At 33.4% G+C, this 20786-nt stretch overlaps 3 protein-coding genes across 4 annotated transcripts in view; 1 reads left to right on the top strand and 2 right to left on the bottom strand.

The window, feature by feature from the left end:
• The window catches only part of LOC120628077 (flotillin-2), a 295888-nt gene that overhangs the window by 159090 nt on the left and 116012 nt on the right, over positions 1 to 20786 (top strand). The gene's annotated exons all lie outside the window — the stretch shown is intronic.
• On the bottom strand, positions 5560 to 8430 carry LOC120628070 (glucose dehydrogenase [FAD, quinone]-like). The gene is made up of 2 exons (XM_039896276.1): positions 8285 to 8430; positions 5560 to 7337 (listed from the first exon to the last, which is right to left on the bottom strand). The coding sequence occupies exons 1-2, from the start codon at positions 8423 to 8425 to the stop codon at positions 5628 to 5630; spliced, it is 1851 nt and encodes a 616-aa protein (XP_039752210.1). The 5' UTR covers positions 8426 to 8430; the 3' UTR covers positions 5560 to 5627.
• LOC120628078 overlaps positions 8473 to 20786 on the bottom strand; it is a 28869-nt gene continuing 16555 nt past the window's right edge. The window contains exons 1-2 of one of the 2 annotated variants that reach the window (XM_039896287.1): positions 18786 to 18801; positions 8473 to 9073 (exon numbers count right to left, since the gene is read on the bottom strand). In XM_039896287.1, coding sequence (XP_039752221.1) covers positions 8495 to 9031 — 537 coding nt within the window. In that variant the 5' untranslated portion in view covers positions 9032 to 9073; positions 18786 to 18801 and the 3' untranslated portion in view covers positions 8473 to 8494. Of the gene's footprint in view, positions 9074 to 18785; positions 18802 to 20786 lie in introns of those variants that run through there. The other variant, XM_039896286.1, reaches the window with a different exon arrangement.

The raw sequence follows: 20786 nt of genomic DNA, 5'->3' as shown, positions 1-20786 counted from the left end.
CTGTTATACTGAGTTTTAATAACAATAATTGAAGGGTTAGCGTTTTTTGTTATCTACGTGTAGTAGGTATAAAACAATATTAGGCAACGACTTTTTTAATACTATGCTTATATATTGCTTAGAGTTAGTGGATCGGACAGATTAAACGGGCTGTTATACTGAGTTTTAATAACAATAATTGAAGGGTTAGCGTTTTTTGTTATCTACGTGTAGTAGGTATAAAACAATATTCAGGCTATCACTAGGGAAAAAGTGCGATTCCTTACTAATGTGATTTATGTGTGTGTTACTCTTTTTAGTGATTACTAACTTACTTCCCTCTTCGAACAATGTACCAGTTATTGTATTAATGTACGATTGAAAAAAAACCATTAAATAAAATGACAACACATTTTTTTACAGATATCTAATTATCTACCTTATGTTGCACTAATACAGTTGTAAATAGCATGATCTTTGGAACAACTTTACTTTATTTTTTGTTCACTTTATTCAATAATCCTTTGGACCGGTGCTCGAACATGCGAGCGGAGATATGTACCGTGTAAATAATTAATCCAGCTTGGTCCGGAATAGCCCGTATGTTTTTCTAGATTTATTTAAAAGTTTACTACAGTTTAAACTTAGTCCTTTGTTAGCGATCTCTACACTACTACTGACATCTAGTACAAAGTATGGAAATGAAAAGAATAATGTAGCTACTATAATATACTACTCAGCAATAGATGGCGCTAATTTACATATCGCACACTGATAATCAAACCGTCACTAAACAAAATTCGACAAAAATGAGTTAAAAGTGCCATCTATTAACGCTCCCCAAAAACTATAGTTTGCAAAAACACCGACATTAAAAAGTTACATAGAATAGTAGATGTCGTTAGTGTCGCTTTGCCCCCAGGCGCGGGGAGGGCGGGTAGCTTACCGCAACACTGACATATTTCCATTAGTGACGCGGACGGCGTAATGTTCACGTGGACTCTGTGCGGAAAACGGTCATTTTTTGCTTAAGGACACCTTTCTTCAAAATTATAAGGTAAGTTGAACTAACAATTACGAGAATAACGTCTTTACATAAAAAGTGTCACTTTGTCAATATTTTTGTGCATAATTTGTTGTAATTTTTACCCGCATAGTGTCTCTAAACAAAAAGAATCAGTTTTTCTGTTATTTTTGTGTTTAAAACAGTCAATCACTTACCTGAATACTGACCTTAAACTAAACATGTCAGGATTTCGTTATTTGCGAATTGAACTTCAATTATTTGTTTTTACGAAAAGTGACTCTAAATAAAAAGTGTCGGTTTTTTGCACTTTTTGTATTCAAATAAGCATTATAATTTGAATAAAACGTGCGTTTTGATTCTATCGTATGTTCCTTATTTTTGTTTGATAGAAGTTTTTTTGACTTGAGAAGTGTAGGTACCTACTAAGTACAGTTAAGAAATTCGATTTCTTGACCATTTCATGAAAATTTTATTAGGTATTCGCTATACAATAAGGTCGAAAATTTAAAAATCCGTGACTACGATCAGTGAGTCAAAATTTTGTTCAACCCCCTGTACAATGTAACTTTGCGTTTTAAAGAGTGTGAACTCTAACTCTGCCACGCCATCGAAACGAAACTGTATTTCTCCAAAAGTCTTGTCTCCTGAAATAACGTCTTGTAAATTGAATAAATCTGCCTCTGCTTTACAAATAATAGCTATGGAATATGGGAGTGAATCTTTTTCTGATAGTGATGGCAAAATAATTAATAACATACCCATTTATAACCCATCCTCTTTAAAAAGTTTAGCAATAGAACAAATAAACAAAACAACACATTTAAATAATATCACACCTGAAACTATCTCTGATACTCACTCTGCAACACAAACACGAAAAAGAAAGCGTGGTAACAAAAAAAAACTGGCAAAGTTACTGAGAAATAAGGGATTACAATATTCGACGTCCTCAAAGCAAAAAAAAGTAATTCCTGAAAGAAAAATAGGGATTCCTTGTGGTATGAGTTGTCGATTAAAATGTTCGGAAAAATTTACCGAAGAATCCCGTCGCTACATATTCAATAATTACTGGCAAATGAGTTCCCTATCAAAACAAAGAGATTTCATTTCTAAACACATGACAGAAATCAAACCGAAATATCAATACAAAAAAATATTCAATAATAGAAAAGCTAAGCACGCATTTTATTTAACAGCAAGTAATGAAAAAAAAAGAGTATGCAAAATATTTTTCAAAAACACTTTAGGCATTAACGATCGCCCAATTCGAACAGTCATCGCAAAATTAAATTTATGTGGTATTGTTGAACCAGACCTGCGAGGTAAACATGACAACCATGGGACCAAAACATCAAGCGAATTATTGGACAGGGTTAGAAAACATATTGCGAGCATACCTCGAATTGAAAGTCATTATTTACGCAAACAGACGACAAGGGAATTTATAGAAGGTGGGAAAACATTAACCGATTTATATAGAGATTACAAAAAAGACTGCGAAATTGAAGGACTTGACTACGTGAAGCTACATATTATATATCGTAAAGTTTTTAAAGAAGATTTTAATATAAGTTTTTTTGTCCCTAAAAAGGATCAGTGTGAAGACTGTGTGGCTTATGAAAATGCGAACCTTGAAGAGAAAGAAAAAATGAATGAAGAATATACATTACATTTAAAAGAAAAAGAGTTAAGCCGAGAAGAAAAAAAACGAGACAAAGAATTAATTGATGACAATAACATAGTAGCATGTTATGATTTGCAAGCTATCCTGCAAGTTCCTAAAGGGGATGTTTCATCTTTTTATTATAAGTCAAGACTGAACTGCTTGAACTTTACAATTTGTGAGCTCAAAGCCGATTGTACTCATTGCTATTTCTGGACTGAAGTAGAAGGGCAAAAAGGTGCTAACGAAATAGGTTCTTGTGTATTTAAATTCTTACAAAAAAAATCGGCAACAGCATCGTCTGACCTCAACATAATTTTTTATTCAGATAACTGTTGCGGACAACAAAAAAATCAATTTGTTTTTTCCATGTATTTATATGCAGTGGCAAATTTGCCAAACATTGCCTCTATTACCCACAAATTTTTGATCAAGGGTCATACCCAAAACGAAGGGGATTCCGTCCATTCTATGATTGAGCGCCAGATAAAGAAGAAGCTTAGGTCAGGACCAATATATGTTCCTGATCAATATATAAGTGCTATTCGAGACGCAAAAAAAAGGGGCAATAAATACAATGTAGTGGAAATGGCACACCATGAGTTTTATGACATCAAAAAGCTGCAAGAATTCAAACTAACTAAAAATACGGAAGGGGGGGCCATAAAAGTAGGTGACATAAAAGTTCTAAAAGTTGAAAAGTCTGATTCTAACCATAACGTTAGAGTTTTTTACAAAACTTCATATTCTGATGAAACTTTTAAAGAAATTAACTTACTCAAGCTTCGACGGATACAACCTCAATTAGTGCCTTTGTATAATAATAAATTGCCATTAGCTGAAAATAAAAAGAAGGATCTGAAAGATCTTATTAAAAAGAACGCAATTTTGCCTTACTATGTATCGTCTTTTTACAATAATATTTTATAAAATGTTTTTTTTTGTCATTTTACTTTAGAAAGTTTTTTATGTTTTGTTTTGTGAGAGATTTATTGTTAAATTTAGAAAAAAGCTGTATCTCAATAGAGATGGATGAGTAATTTAATTAGGACTCACAGAAGACTGTTTGCTTTTAAGTGATATTATTATTAACAGTGCCAAAATATTATTAAGTACCTAATGTTATTAGTTCTATGAGAATTTAAGAAAGATTTTCTGACAATTTATTTTCATTGTTTTGTAACTTTAATAAATAAGCATTATCTCTTAGAGATAGGATTAATTTAATTAGAACTCACTGAAGACTGGTTGATTTAAGTAATATTAACATAGTCTTAATATTTGGGCCAATTATTAAGTAATGTTATAAGTTTTTCTGTCAGTGTGATTTACAAACAAGTACATTTTTATCATTATGTGTGAGGCGAGGATGTTAAATTAATAAGTAATTATAGTTAATAAAGATGGTTGATTTCTGCAGTGGTAGTTTTAATTAAAAAATCATTATTTTAATTTTTGTTCCTTAAATTACTAAGAATATAGAGACATTTTAACCTAAATGTTTTAGATAACATATGAATGAATCTAATGAAAAAGTGACACTTTCAAAAATTTTGTGGAAAAGTGACACTATTTCTGGAGAAAAATTAAAATATTTCATAAAATAAATATAAATAACAGCTATAATTAATAACAAGGAGCACTAGGCTAGACACAAATATTATTCACTTAAAAAAAATGTTTTTTTTTACATTTTGCACAATATGCAACTGTTTCTTTAATTAGTAACTTTAACATCATTTTCTGAAAAATCGTGTTTTTCGTTTAGTGACGGTTTGGTTATCAGTATGCGATATGTTGTATAATTGGTGTGTGTATAAATTTGTCAAAAGATGGCGCTGTTTTATCTTCAAAAATGAATAGGGGCTTGACTACCATCACTTTTGTTAGAATTGTTCTAATATTTGTGACGGATTGTTACAAAACTATAACCTTTATTTTCGTCTAGGTATGTCAAATATACAGTCGATTTAAGGTGAAGCGATGGTATTAAGGGCCAGGACGGCCTTATTATGCCTATTTACCAACTCTTTAAGGAACGAAATGCCTTTTGTGGCTTAATGTGACTGAGTATACAAGGAATTTCTAAATCACAAATTTAAGAAAGAGTGCATTACGATTAAAATGTATAATACCTACAGAATTAGGGTACTGGAAAAGGCAGTTCTGTAATTATGACCCATGTATTAGGCGGTGATAGTTCAATGTAAATATAACTATTATAAAATATAAATATGTATTGGATACTCGGGATGATGATTGTATCATCCGCGGGGTTCGAACCCGCATCTTTATCATGTTGTTTTATTAATGTTTATTTAAATTTATATTTATTCAAATTTCCACAATTCGTTTAGATTTTTTTCATTCTATTACAATTTCATCCCTTGAATCTCAATTGGTGGTAAGTGATGATCATCTAAGATGGTAGCGGGCTTATCTGTAAGGTGTATGGAAGATTTATAAAATCCATACTCTAAATCGGGTTCTATGCTTTATAGTACCGGAAAGCTCAATCGTGGGGTGGCACGTTTTTGCAGGTAACTAGCCACGGCCAAAGCCACCCATCAGACTAAACCAGACCATAGATAATTCAGATATTTTGAACAACCAATTTGGGATCTCCCACTTATAATAACACAGCGCTAACAACTTCTCTAGCGGAGGAAATTAAAGACATTAGAATATGTTATTTAAAACGACTCTAATGATAAAAAAGTAATGGCTTTTGTTTTTGATACAGCCTTATTCAAAGTTCATAGACCTCTGACAACCGGACAAGCAAAGTGGTCAATAATACTACACAACTTAATATATTTCTTTCTTTATTAACAATTTTGAGTATGATAATATTATGTACATACTTATTGATAATTGTTTTAAAAATAAACAACTAAAAGTACCTTGTAACATAAATAGTTCTTTAGCATCCAATGACTATACGCACACTAAACACTGTCATAACACCTGCCAATCTTCCTTTATCATATCAGAGGCTTTCTCTGCTATCATAACAACGGGTGCGTTAGGGTTCCCGCTGATAATAGTGGGCATTACACTAGCGTCCACGACCCTTAGATTCGCTACTCCGTGGACCCTTAACCTAGGATCAACTACAGCATCTTGGTCATGATTTGGACCCATCTTACAAGTCCCAGTTGGGTGGTAAATTGTAAACGTAAAATGCTTAAGGCTGCATTCCCAGTACTCGTCACTGAAGAGCTGGTGCTGTTGGCATCCAGGTAATGGAATATTATGGGGTCGTGATCCATATCTTTGAAATGCAGTCGTGTTTGATAAAGCAAATGCAATTCTTATACCTTCCGTGAGTACTTTTATATCCTCTTTGAATGCGAAATAATTAGGCTCGATTGATGGTGGTTGAAAGGGATTTTTACTCTTTAATTTGATCCACCCGGAACTCTTTGGGCGAAGCAGTAATGGTAGTATCGTCCAGGTCTCCGCATTTTCTATGGGCTTATAAACAGTATTGTAAACTCGGTCGCGTAAATTCAATATTTTTCGTATTTGTTCTCCACCATCCGAGTTTACAGAGCTCGGGGCGAAATGAAATTGTATGTCAGGCCATTGTCCTGAAGGTGGAGCATATTTTGTATTAACGAAGGCTAAACCCTCCACGCCTTGAGTTGTCATCGGACCTTTCTCATGAAGAATGTAGTCCATGGCCACTGAAAAAGACTGAAAACGGTCCTTTTTAAATGTAACAGGCTTGTTTACGACGAAAGTTAACCCACCCAGGCCAACATGATCTTGTAAGTTGTGTCCGACTTTGAGATTAGCAACTAACGGTATGTTATGTTCTCGTAAATGGTTTGCAGGACCGATCCCGCTCAGCATCATAATCTGTGGAGTAGCTAACGTCCCCGCCGACATAATAACTTCTCTCTTGATCCTTACTTTATGTTTTTCACCGTTACGATAAAACTCTACGCCATAAGCTTGTTTTTTCGCACTATTAATTAATATACGCGTGACTTGAGCTCCTAGGGCAATGTGTAGATTATTTCTGTTACGAACTGGTCGGAGAAAAGCCTTTGCCGTACTACACCTACTTCCTCGTCGCATAGTTGCCTGCGTCAGCATAAAACCAGTTTGTTTCGCGCCGTTTATATCGCGAAAATCATAACCCAGTTCCATGCCACCTTTTAAAAAAGTAACAGATAACGGTGTTCGCCACGGTGCTTCTTGGACCGTCAAATACCCGCCTTCTGAATGATAAGGCGTGTTCACTAAATAGGGATTTCGATTGTCTTCGGACTTCAAAAAGTAGGGTAACACTTGGTCGTAAGACCAACCGGGATTTCCTAGAGCTTCCCACAGGTCGTAATCATTGCGATTGCCTCTTACATATACCATAGCGTTAAGGACACTGCAACCACCGAGAACTTTGCCTCTAGGCCAGTTACACCGGTCACCATTCATAGCGAGGCAGTAGGAAAGGTTCTTGGATGGTGTCGTTTGGAATTTCCAATCCATTTCAGATAGCTGTGTGTACCCTGCTAGGGCTGGGATGTCAGATATTTCATTTTCGTCCTGGCCGGCTTCAAGTAACAGTACGCTCCAGTTGCCGATCTCGGAGAGTCGCGAGGCGACTACAGCGCCGGCTGAACCTCCCCCGACTATTACGAAGTCGTAGATCGGCATTATCTGAAAGGGCATAAAAATATATTTATAGTTAAACCGTTATTAATATACCAACATTAAGAATAATACGATGCTTATATTAAGATTTGGCGCACCAAATTGTTTGTTAATGATTTACCGCAAGATCGGTTCGAATGAGTTCATAAGTCACATAGATTAAAAACGAGTGAAAGCGGGACCAAGCGTCTGTGGCTATAGATACGATGTCTATGGGCAAATTTTATAGCATAGACAAAATATTTTTATCATAAATTGTTCATGGTGCGTAGTTCTTTACAAGAAACCTCGCGCTAATAAGTTTGTTTTCATGTTGTTTTCATGTTAAGATAACAATAATGTATATTCATTAATCTAGCGGCACGGTATGGCAATGGCAGTGCATAAGCCGCTGGATGGCTCAGTGTTTGCTCTACTAACCGATGCAGAAAATTAATTACATCAATATTACATTACACACACACACACATACACACAGACACAGTAATACTAACACAGTAATATTAAGATAGGCAGTAAAAGAGCCGAATTGATTGTAAACTCTGTTTCTTTGTCATGTTACATTTAAAGGAGAAACCGGACTCATCTTATAAAACAAAATCACGTCGCGTCGGTTGATAATACGGTACGCTAGGAATGTACACCAATTTTATTTTTTTACTTCATAAACAATCTTTTTATTTCTCTTACATTATAGTAAATTTTACACCAATATTAATATTTTTTAAACATACTACTAATATACTCGTAGGTGCCAAAAATAACTTATTGAAAGGATTCTTTGCCTGCATTTTAAGAAAAGTAAGAAAGAATTGAGAGGAAGGAAGTTATTAATACATCTGTCAGTTACTGCTGTTAATGCAAGCTACTCGCTTGTTATAAAAAAATATAACAACAATTAATAAAAAAATGTTAACAGCTCTATAATATTTTGGTAATTTTTCTATACTTACAGTATTAATATCCGTTATATACGACTCTGGGTCGTATTGCTGATATCTGAAGTACGTGATGCCGAGTGCCAGCAGTGGGATTAGCCCCAGTACGGTAATAGGTGACGGTGCCAAGCTCGCCAACGCTCCTGCTGCTTCCATTTTTATTTTCCATATACATCTACTTCTACAAATATATTTACAACTTATTCTATTAAATACACTACACTCCTATATCCAATTCTCTAACTTTTTTCTTTGCTCTTCAGCTGAGATTATTTTAGGGGTGTAATTTCTTATACCTGCTTTTTTTGGCGTCGGACCAGACTGTAAATTAGCTTTCTCTGTGTCGCTTAGGTAGCTTTTTAACCTAGCGCTCTTTATTTCCTCTTTCTCGGTGTACAATTCCTTGTGACGCTTTTCTTTCGGTATTTTAACAGGTTTGTAAAGTTCCTTATTTATAGCTTTATAATGGTCGTTTTTATAGAGAGATGTGCAGTAATAATCGCTAGTAGAAGACCTCTCCGAGCGGCATTCGTAGCCACTTGAACCGCTTCGATATCCACTGCTTTCCGTTGAAGAGTTATCACTTTTAAAGCTGTCTGCACTTCGTCTAGCTTTGTGGCGTTTATAATCTTTTATTTCGTAGTCGCTCGTTCGGTAGTCGATAGGAGAAACTCTGTACTGTATAGGATCTTCGTATTTTTCTTGATATTTGTTTACTGGTGCAACACTGGCATGACCGATGTACGATTGCTCTTGGCCCATGATGCCACTCGCGATCGCAACCTTCTCCCGGAAATATGTTTTCTGAAAGTAAAGAATAAACTTTTAGTTTTTTTTAATATTCGAATATTCTTTCTTCGGCAGTAAACATTAATCTATATATATCTATACTTATAATAAAACTGTAACTGGAACTTGGAAGATTTCTGTACATTTAATATACTCGTATGTTAATATATATACTATACTGAGTCCAATACAGATTTTTATTTAATTTTTGTCTCTCTGTCTGTCCGGGCATCACGTCAAAACTACTGAACGGATTTAAATAAAATTTAGTATAGTGGTAGCTGATATTCCGGGTCAACATAAAGGATACTTTTTATCTCGATAAACATTAAGTTTTCTCAAGAAAGTGAGATGAATTTTTTTTTCAATTTTACTTCATAGCTCTGTTAAATTTTAACTGATTTGAATAATTCTTTTTTCATTTGAAAGTGTATACTATCAAAAATGTATTGTCTTATTTTAATAAGAATCTGATAAATATTGTCGGAGATAAAGGGACATAACTCTTCACAAATAACAGCAAGTCGCAAGGCATATGGGACACCGATCGAATGCATGCGTACAATCCTACTAATATTATAAAAGCGAAAGTTTGTGAGGATGGATGTATGTATAAACTAAAATAATGACAACTTATTAACTCAGTATACCACGTAAAATAATAGTAGGTACATAGCTAGCCACGATGATTATGATGTTAGCATCAGATCTTATTCTAGCTTCTAGATTGCCTGATACGCGGACGAAGTCGCGAGGGTCCGCTAGTTTTAAATATTGTTTAAATTTATATTACAAGTGATTTATATCGCCTTACAAGTAGTACTTGTAAGGCGACATAAATTAGTAAATACTAATTAATATTTAAAAGTGGCCAAAAACAGCGTCAGATATTCAACAAGCAAATCTGCGATAGTTGATTTGCAAGTGAGCGGAATTGAATCACAGAAATTCATATCCAGAGTACATCACTCGCTGTTCAGTCGAGTCAGTTAAGACCCTTCTGATGGCAATCGTGACACCGTCGTTCAAGCAATATATACATCTCGGGTGAACACAACGATAGCGGGTGTTTTTTACGACATAGCGCCATCTGTTGGCAGTTTATCTGAAACATTCGAGGTCACCGTACTGCTATTTGTACCGTTACAGTTCTTCATACTAAAAGCGTAGTTATTAAAATATTTATGATAAATGATAAAATTTGTTGATTACAAAATCAAAATGAATTTAAAGAAGAATGGGACGTAAATAATATGATGAGGTTAAGGTTATAATAGGCGTGAGAGAAAATTAACAGGTTCTTTAATTGATGCTTCGTTTGTACAAATAGACAATTAACAATTATTTGAACAATTGTTTGAAACAAATGGGGAATCAATACCTCTCAAATTTATTACCTACCTGCCAGTTTCAACGGCAATACACTTTCACTAGTTATTCGTTTGATGGTTATATTTGCTTACTTTTTTATTACTTTATGTACCTAGAACTCTTATCTTCATATTATATTTATATAATAACTTATGCACTATATTGTATGAGGTATATATAATATACCATTATACTTAAATTTTTTCGGTAATACTATCAAATATGTAAAAAAATGTCACGACCGAACCTAATTTCTAAAAAGAACCTTATGGATGTAAGAGGAGAACATTACATTATGAAATTATTATACCTATAAAAGCGCAAAAGCGTGAGCAAAGATAGTAACAAATAAAATGTGACCTAACCATAAAAGTAGTTTATAAAAAATATCCAAACACTAACATACGGAAAACTTTGTATGTTCGTGTTCACAAAACTGAAAAAGTAGTCAACGGATTGGTTTGAAATTTTTAAATATTGGATAGAAGCAGGCGTTACTTTGCGGGAATCCATGATATATTATCAAAATTAAGCTTAATTTGCCCCACACCAAACAGATCTTCGGCAATATACCCTCTAAAACGTGCGTAGAGGGTATATTGCCGAAGATCTGTTTGGTGTGGGGTATAAGGATTGAAGAAATTATAAATTACACCACACAGATTCTCCTGCTTTTCGCGGAGTATAGCAAATTAAGCTTAATTTTGATAATTGAAATTTTTAATCAGCAAAGCTTAAAGCTCGGGCAGATCTGTAGATCTAATTTAAAAATTACTTTAAAATCCACAACATTCCAAAATAAAGGTCAAAGCTATAATTCTATAATTGTTCTATAATTGTTTTAACTAAATTTGTGGAATTTTAGTAAGAAGCTGAAATTGTACTGATTGAGGCTAAACTGCCTTAAAAGTTTAATAAAGAATTATACATATACCATATATTAATTCCTGAAAAACCGTGTAAGTATCAACAATAGCAGATGAACGAGGTTCGACTCGCTTTTCAACTATTTAAGCGTGAAAAAGCTCATTCGCTACCACCTACTACTTATTGTCATAATATTTAAATTTGAATACAAAAACAAAACTGTTCTTGAAGTCGCAAATTGGCACCGCGTCTAGGCCTCAAGTCTATAGAAAATAGTTTATTTTAGTTAAAATTTTCGAATTCGTGAAATTAATATTTACGAGTATCTTTATTCACAATTGAATACCTAAATGAAAACTGTTTGTTTACCTGATTTTCCTGGTTATATTAGAAGCAAATATAGGATACGTCTAGTACTAGCTCATGCTTCAGAGAGCACGTTAAGCAGTCGGTCTCGTTAATATTTGTTTACTTGTGCTATGGTGTGAGTTTATTTATATACCTCTTCTATGCCTTGTTTTTATAGTGCCTGTACGTAAGTATACAGGCAAACATACCCAGACGGGAACACAGCATCGCAACAGGTTCTGCTTGGCGGCAAAAATAAGCATGGCGGTAGTACTCCGGACGAGCTCTGTCATAAAAAGCTCTGGTACTACGAATTGATAATATGTATTGTATTATTCTTACGAGTATATTGTAACTACTTAGCTTACGTTTCAGTAAACTTGAAAATTTTACAGTTCAAACAATCGAATCGAATGAATTTTTGTTTTTTTTATAAAATCTTAAAATTGTTACCCTATAATTGTGCTGGACAAAAATCGAAGGCCTTCATACCTTTTTAATTTTGTATATTTTAGCTCCAATATAGCCGTGGTTTGACCGCTGCCCTCAATAAGACTGGTTTTTATTTCATAAAAGTGGAATCTGAATTTAAGTGACATATATTATATCGACATATCTACTTTTTCGATAAACATATTATTATGTAGACTTCGAAATTTTTTTTGTATGTGATATTGCGAACTTATGACAAGCTTCGTGTTAAAGAACGTTAAACGCTTCTGCGTTGATGAATATAATAAATATTCCACAACAGGTGGCAAATTTATTCTGATTCAAATAAACAAGTGATGGTATTTTGTGTTTGGCCGACCTTTCGCCTACTATGTTGCAACAAGATGCCGCAATCTGTGCGAGCTTACTTCACATAATGATATTGCAAACGTTTAAGTGGTTTGTGTACATTAAAATACATTTATTACAGCTAACAAAGATTTTGAGAATGGAAAATTTGCAACAGAAAATAACGTAAATAACGGAAGGGTCAGTAGGTCTGACTATAAAATAAAATATCAGTTACATATTATATATTAATTTAAAAGTATATTAGTTGTTTCTAGTATAGTGTTACTCGAAGATGTATAGATCTAAGTAGTGTAAAGGAAGCGTAAATCCAGATGTTTAATATGACAAGGGATGTCAAATGATGTAAGTAAGTGTGTCACGGTACTTCGACATGGATAAAATATACGTAACGTAATTATAAAGCTTCAATTGCCGAACACAGTGTTTTTTTTTGTGTGAAAACAATATTAAACCTATTTTAAGCAATGGTATGTTTCGACCTCGTATGTATCAGGAATAAATAATTGTGAATTTACATTTGAATAAAACTTTTTTATTTATGCGACATGCGGCCCATTCTGAATAGAAATACGAATATTTTCTGGTTCTTTATAAGATAATAGCAATAAAGGACACTATTAGCTTATTATTAGCGTCCCACGGTTAGGCACAGACATTTTCTCTCATAGTAAGGGAAAGACCCACTACGCTGTCTAAATACGGGTTGGCGGGCTTTGAAAACATTATAACGTTTAGTGATTATACCGGGATACTACTCAACATGCTCTCCGTGGCATGGGGTGATACCGCTTATTTCTTAATTCCCGGTCCGAGATGTTTATTGAGAAACTCCCAATACATATTTTGATCCGACCTGGTCGCGAATTCATGACCTCGTGATCCGTAGTTTAATATGCTTACTACTAGACCAAAGAAGCAATTAAGAAGAGATTTTTTTTAAGACAAATCGATTTGTTATTTCTGTTTTTCGTGAAATTGTTATCAAAAATGCAATAGCTATATATTAAAAAATATTGTGTCTATAGCTGCCCTATCTAATTAATTTCTGATGTTCACACTCCTTTAAAACTAGCCTCATTACCTGTTACAATTTGTAAGAAGTGCACGTACATTCATTGAATGCGATAATTAGAATTGTAGAATTTCAGTATTACGTCATTCGTTGCGTCTAGAAAGCATCCGGTTTCAGTGGAACCTCAAATCAATATATTTACATAGTAGCATTGTTGACATTAGTATTTATAGCACGTTTGGTTGTTTAATATGGTATTATACGCTGTGGTTTTGGATATTTTGTAGTTTTCATATATTTCAATTGATGATCATCAGTTTGTCTTACCTAATCTAGTTGTCTTAAAGTACGAAAGTTTATCTTTACCAAAAATCTCAATCAAACAAAATACATCCTACATACAATAAATCTAGATACAGAACGATTTAAATTACGTATAGGGATATTTGTTATACAATAAATATGCCTATGTGGCTGTATTTCACATATACAAAAATTATATTTGGCCTGTTCCAAGCATTTATAAAAAAGACTACGTAATCATTTAGTTATGTCAGGTTATATCGTTTTAATGGTATGAATTTATTTTATTCTTTATTCTTACTTTCGAGATTTAAAAGCCATTAAATAGTTTCCATTTATAGCTTGATCGTCGTAACAGTACCCAACGCATCGTTCAGGTCTATATTTGAAATCATTCATTTATTTATGTTCCGTTATGCACATGTATAAACATAGTGCTAGCGCGGGAATATTATATTTTGGACCCTTTAACGCACGCTTGGACCATCCATAATAAATGTTGATATAAAAAAAAAAATGTCTATTAGATCGTCAAGTAAATAGATTCTAATTTATGAAGTTTTCTACTTTAAGATCTAGTACTTACCCCATGTCAATTTCCTAAAGTTCTAGCTACTCTACAGCTCTATTTATAAATAACAATCGAATCAGTGTGTCTGTTTTTTAGATACACTTTAGATAAACGGTACTTAGATACCGTACAATTGTTATCCATTACAGTCCCATACAACATTTATAGCGCGCATACCACATATATATATATATATATATATATATTTATATATATATATATATATATATATTAAAAGACAGGTTATAAAGGGTGTACGTGCATTGACACACGTTATACGTCATTAATCCAATTGAAGTCATGACCAACTTTTAGAACGTCAGACTCGTCAAAACCAGGGCAGCGATTTCATTTCAATAGCCTACGTGCGTTGATTGTTTATCCTTGCATTTAGTGTCAGGCACCATAGTTAAGTTAACTATTGCTTTTCCCTTGGCCGTTGCGGAGTTTTGATGTCAATTGTTTTGCAAATACAAAGAAAATGGAATGGGAATGGGAGTAAGGAAACAAAGTGGAGTGGAGCTCTTTTTCCGGTTGAATGTTTCATAGATGATTTTATCTTTTTACAACGACAATGAATGTATATTAAGAAAAACTTTCTCTATTTTACTGGCAATTTTTACACAATTAAAGCTCTTAATCAAGACAACTTACTTTTATACTGTTGGGTTAAAATCTCAAAACTCTGTAAATTTTAGCATTTTTTTCGGATCATAAAACTAGTAATATTCAAATGGTCGTCATGAAATAACTAATGTAAAATCTAAACACACACACATTGATCGAAACCTTTTAGAAATGATCACGGCATGCTTAATTAAAATAACCTTAAACAACACGTGATTAACAAACATTAAGATTTAACAATACCATACAAAGAAAAGAGATGATTGAAAAAAGAAATGGAAAATAAAATAAAATAAGTAAATAAATAAAGTTCTTCAAGGGAGAAGGGGGAAGGGGGGAAAGGGTATGCACAGGATATGCAGACGATATAAAACGAAGAAAACGAGTACGAATTATAATTAGGTACTTAAGGGTAGGCTTTATATAACTCTTACAATGCCTATTATTAAGTTTTTTATAACTCGCAATGGAGATTTTCTTCATTTTATATTATCGCATACCCTGTGCATACCCTCTATGCACGCCCCTGATGATATATATCTATTTATCATGGCATGTAATCAACCTATCGAAGATTAAAGATGTATTGGTTTGAGATAGATCTCCACAAAATGAGTGAATCCCTTAATCCTTACGTATTGTGATAAACTTTATTTGGTGTGCATACGCTGTGCCCTCGCATTAGAGAAAGTTGATACGTAAGGCAGGAGTAGGTTATGTTTTGTTGATTCAATACTTAGGTGGCTCTTGCTAATATAAGTTAAGTAACACTGAATTAGACAAGACTCTCAGTTTCTTTCGGAACGTATCGCCGAATTCAATTGGATGTATGCGTAGTTCAACCTGTGAAGCTGAAGTGTTATTTGTTTGTTTAATCCCAAAAAACTCAGGACTCATCTTACTAGTTAGATATAAAAGATAGCCCTTATCGAGGAAGTCAATAGATTAAAAAAATAACCCTATGCATACACAAATACAGTAACCATAAACGTCAACCAATCTGGCAGTTGTCATACTGAATTTTAAACACTCACTAATCTCAGAAAACAGGTGCGATTTTTAAAAAAATGTTCATGTTATGGATCGATTTATAGAATTTAACGCGTATGATATCGCGGGTCACGGTTATAATATTAAACACTTGATGACCACAAAAGCCTGTTCACAAGTAATACTTATCAGGTGAATTGCATGTCAGTTTCAATCATTGTATGCAAATTAAAATCGGATGAAAGATAAATTTAACACGTTGAACACGTCATTTTAATGAAAATGATTATAAAGCATTATAAGGAACGTCGGGAACGGACTTGGGCGGAGTTTGGAATAGTTTAAATATGAAACTAGTCATGCAGTTACGGTATTCGACGAGTCCATTTACGTCCGGAGTTAATCCAAAGTCTAATGCGATGACAGATTGAATTTTGTACTTTTATGATTATCAACAGCGAGGCGTAGGAAATGTATAACAGTACTAAATGTCATCTCCTTTCTGAAGATTTTAGATTAGACTGATTAATAATTGATTTCGTGACTTTTTCATTATTTCCGGTTGGTTTAACATTCACGTAGATTTATTACATTTCTCCCTCTTTGCAGGATGGATGGTATTAACTATAACGTTATTTCTGCGCCGGTTTGGAAATTATGGATGAATGTTCCTAATTTATTTGTAGAACTTATTGTTCTGATTAAACAATTTAAGTTACCATCTTCAAAACGAAAGTTAAGTAACGTTGTTACAAGAGAACGCGGAAATTAAGAAGTTAAGAACTGCGCAAACTGTAGGGTTAGCTAGTAATTTTCTGTAAACATATGCTGGAAGCCACGACTTTATGGTACACTTCCGCCAATGACTTCCACATCCGTTACGATGTATTATGGATACCAATTCAAGCATATGCTCAGAACAGGTGTTGTTATACAATACTACTGTTGTTATACATTGCGATAAGACAGTTTAAAAGAAATAATGTTAGGCATGATCCACCCTCATCACAACTAAATTTTTTTACCACCCGAAAATGTGTTGGAATATCTATTACTCACTCAAATAATATATAACTAAACGGGTTTTATTATTTCATAATATTATCTTTCTATCTAAATTGTCACTTGCGTGTAGAGTTCGTTTTGTTGCTAGGTTCATACTCTTCCCAATGTTTAATGTTCTTCGCAAACAACTCACTCGACAGAACGGTTAAAAACGTTCCGTAATTCTTTTTAATAAATGTATTATAGCGCGGTGTTTATGAACGCAATAGTAAATAAACAAATTTTACGTTATAGAATGATTTATTATCATATAGCGATTCTTTTAAAATTTATGAAAAAAAAAAATCAACTCTGATGGTAAATTTATGTACGAGTAAGTGCAACTACAGTTGTAACTGACCGTAAGAAATGTAAAAAACAACACTCGAGCTAATGGTGGGACTAAAGTAGCTGGAATCTTGCCGAACCGGTGAACGAGGAAACGAAGTCTAAAGAAATGTGAAATTGACTTTCTATTGTATTACAAGCTCAGAAAGGTTACTATGCCTTGCTATGTGTCAGTGTTTGTTTTAATTCTTGAATTATTATTATATACAAATAAAATCATATCCGAAAATAATTGTGATATGAACAAAAAATGTAATGAACTTCGTGAGCAATGGAAATTGTCATTAGATTACGATGAAATTTCTTAACTTAATTAATTTCAGCATACTTGAGCTATATAAGGGTTCATGGGCTAAGATAGTGCGACCATAGTAGTAGATTTCGGACCCACCTTCTTAAATCTTTTTTGTAAAGGCAACATTAGGGGCATGGGGCATGACAAATCATACCACACTTTAAACAACATCAGAACGGTAGAATCTCACTCCATTAACTCCAGTAGACACTTCGTCATCATCATTATCTCAACCAAAGGACATCCTGCCACTGCCAGACCTATGTCTTCTAGAAAAAATTCCATACGTTACGGTTTTGTGCCACTTATATGCAGCGACTCCCTGCAATACACTGTATGTAATTTATCCACCTTTTGGGGGTTGGCCACTCCAGTACCTTGGGACTCGGGAAGAGCACTAAGACTCTTATATAAATATTACTATTATAATTTTTCAATGTATTGTATAAATTCAACATTTTTTATTTACATAACAATTTGGACATATTATTTTGGGTTAATGCATCAAAGTTGCAACTTTCAATTATTGTAATTAATTCTATACGGTGCTCTGCGTTGTCCAGCGGAATAAAGTAGCCTTCATTGACCGGACCGTTATTGTGCAATGAGAACAGGTAGAGATTCAACTGGTGAGCAAATGATTTTGCGCAATTATTATGATCTTGATATTACCATAACTACGATAAGAATTTCATCAATGTAATAGCACTAGCACTAGCACCAAAACTGGTACTTGATGGCATTTTTAGATAGGCTTATCCAAATAATAATGGTAAAACACTTTTGAAGAGGAATAGGTTAGACTATGGTAGAGTTGTTTATAAATCTTAAAATTATGTGAAATAAATACTCTAAAATAGACCATTAGAATGAACTAAAAGTAAAAATTTGAGTTCACACTGAAAAAAGAGGACATTTTTGCTTTACTAACTGTTAAAAATCGTCGACTAAGAACTTAATTTGAAGGTCACTCACATATAAACGTTATTAGGGTTATAATGTTTATAAAACTAAGAGCTCACAATAAAATCTTTACATGTAATTAAAGAGTGTTATGAAGTAATTAAAAGTGGAGTACTTCCCATAGTAAGTAATCAAAATTAATTGCGTAAGTGGTTATCTTAGTTTCAAAAAACGTCTTAATTACCTTAAATCCATGATGACTATATCAAATACCTAATTTCCTTTGAATCCTCCCACGAAATTTGACACACAGATTAAGACCTCAATCTGATCACGATCACAACACTTTCGTTTCTATAAAGTTCTTATCAAATTTAAAACTCGGTATCACAAAAACACAGTAGAAATAAAAAAGACAACAATGTATTCAGATAATAAACTTCCGACTTATGTAGGGTTCAATCGGCAACATTCACCGAAGTTGATAGAAAGTCCTAAGTGTTCCAGTACTTTCATCGGAGGCGTGCGCTGGCGTGCTGCGATACTGAGCGAGTGAGTTCAACATCGACTGGCCGCTGTCACAGTCTCTTCATTTATCTCGCACGAAGTTTATTCTCATAGAACTATTGAGGTTCTTCATGATGTGTCCCCGATGAAAGGGTTTATAAACCATTAAAATCGTCTTCTCTCATTTCTAAAGGTTTTCTATCATGTGTAAGCATCAGAGTAAAAGGTTAAATGTTTTTTTGCGCTCAAAAATTAAGGTCAACATCTGATTCCGAATATCAAGGTGTAACCTTTTTTATTTACACCTTGATATATTCGGAAACTCTTAACTTTCTTAGCTTTGGCTGTTTTGTTAGTCATTAAATTTATTTCATCACTTTTCTTCTACTATTATTTCTGCGGTTATTAAAGCGTATTTTTGGACATCGTCTTGACGCAATTACTATGTTATACCTACGCTTTTAGGAAAGTTGTGTTTATGATTATTTGTTCGTTGAAAGTTATGTTTGATGTAATTTTTTTAAACTACTGCGTTTCTATTACGTAGCTTATTATAGCATGTTATAGCAGTTTTTTAGTAATGTTACGATTAGGGCCTTTAAAAGCTTCTCTGATCGAGGTCTATTTATAATTATTTAGTTTTACTTTTATTTTACTACCATAGGTTGGCTGCTAAACAGGGTTTAGTATCCTAAAATTACGTGACGAAGATCACGTTCGCTTACTTTTACAACATCCGAATTCATTTCATACTTTTACTTTTACGAGATGAGTGTAAGGTTTTGATGCACTCTCCCAATCCGAATAATTATTTGTAAGAATTGCAATGCATGAGAACTGACGCTTTAAATGGCTGGATAGTGAAGTGTGCATTGGGGTCAAGCACAACTTCTTACAGGATAGTAATTTATGTTTTTTACGAACACCATTAAACCAGTAAGTCGCAGTCTAAATTCCGGTCTGGTTATATTATATATAACAAATATAATATAACCGAATTTATAAAAATAATATAATTCCTGATAGGAAATTAAAATTTTGGTCTGTAATAGGTAGTTGTATGTGTACGTCGTATCAGATTTGGCTTAAATCGTAGTAACAGATTTTTCTGTAGGCTTCGGCCGTGGCTTCTTACCACCATACGGAATACGTGCAACAACGTGGTCAAGGCCTAATTAAAAAAATTAAATCGCATTCGACGTCCATAAAAAGTAATTTAACCAGACTTTTATCTATATATTAATACGTGAAGCAAAACTTAGTACCCCTCATTAAGGAAATATGCGGAAGGAGAAGTATGAAATTTCCCACACTGAATTTATATACAGGAGTGCAGAATGCTCTTATTTTTTTTTAATTATGCATAAAACATTTTTAAGTCCGTAAAAAAGCTTAAGTAAAAAAACACACACAGTTTGTATGTGCGTAACCGACTCCTTTGGGCTTAATATTGTCCCTCTTCAAACGTTCTGAATACAGTTATTTGATAAGATTGTTCCATTTGCAAAATAAGATTTTTGTTAATTTATATAATTTTCATCTATACTTAGTTCTTAAGGCGTGATGAGGAATCATAGGAATCATAAGGAATGATGTTACTTTTAATTTCCAACCACGCTTTTATAAATTACTACAACTAAAAGGTAGAAATTAGTTTGGTTTTTGTATCAAGCGTGTTTTACAGTTTTTTGAGTTATTTCACACACATTTTCAGACTTCTAATTTTTTTTTTTTTTTC

The sequence above is a fragment of the Pararge aegeria genome, chromosome 12 (genome assembly GCF_905163445.1).
Source record: "Pararge aegeria chromosome 12, ilParAegt1.1, whole genome shotgun sequence".
Classification (NCBI taxonomy): domain Eukaryota; kingdom Metazoa; phylum Arthropoda; class Insecta; order Lepidoptera; family Nymphalidae; genus Pararge; species Pararge aegeria.
This window is presented reverse-complemented; position numbering and strand designations above follow the sequence as displayed.

What these genes read in the sequence shown, in the direction of transcription:
- LOC120628070 (XM_039896276.1), bottom strand. Translation starts at nt 8,425, where the DNA reads ATGGAAGCAGCAGGAGCGTTGGCGAGCTTGGCACCGTCACCTATTACC. An exon ending in ATATAACGGATATTAATACT is followed by an intron (nt 7,338 to 8,284) that starts GTAAGTATAGAA and finishes ATGCCCTTTCAG; the next exon opens with ATAATGCCGATCTACGACTT.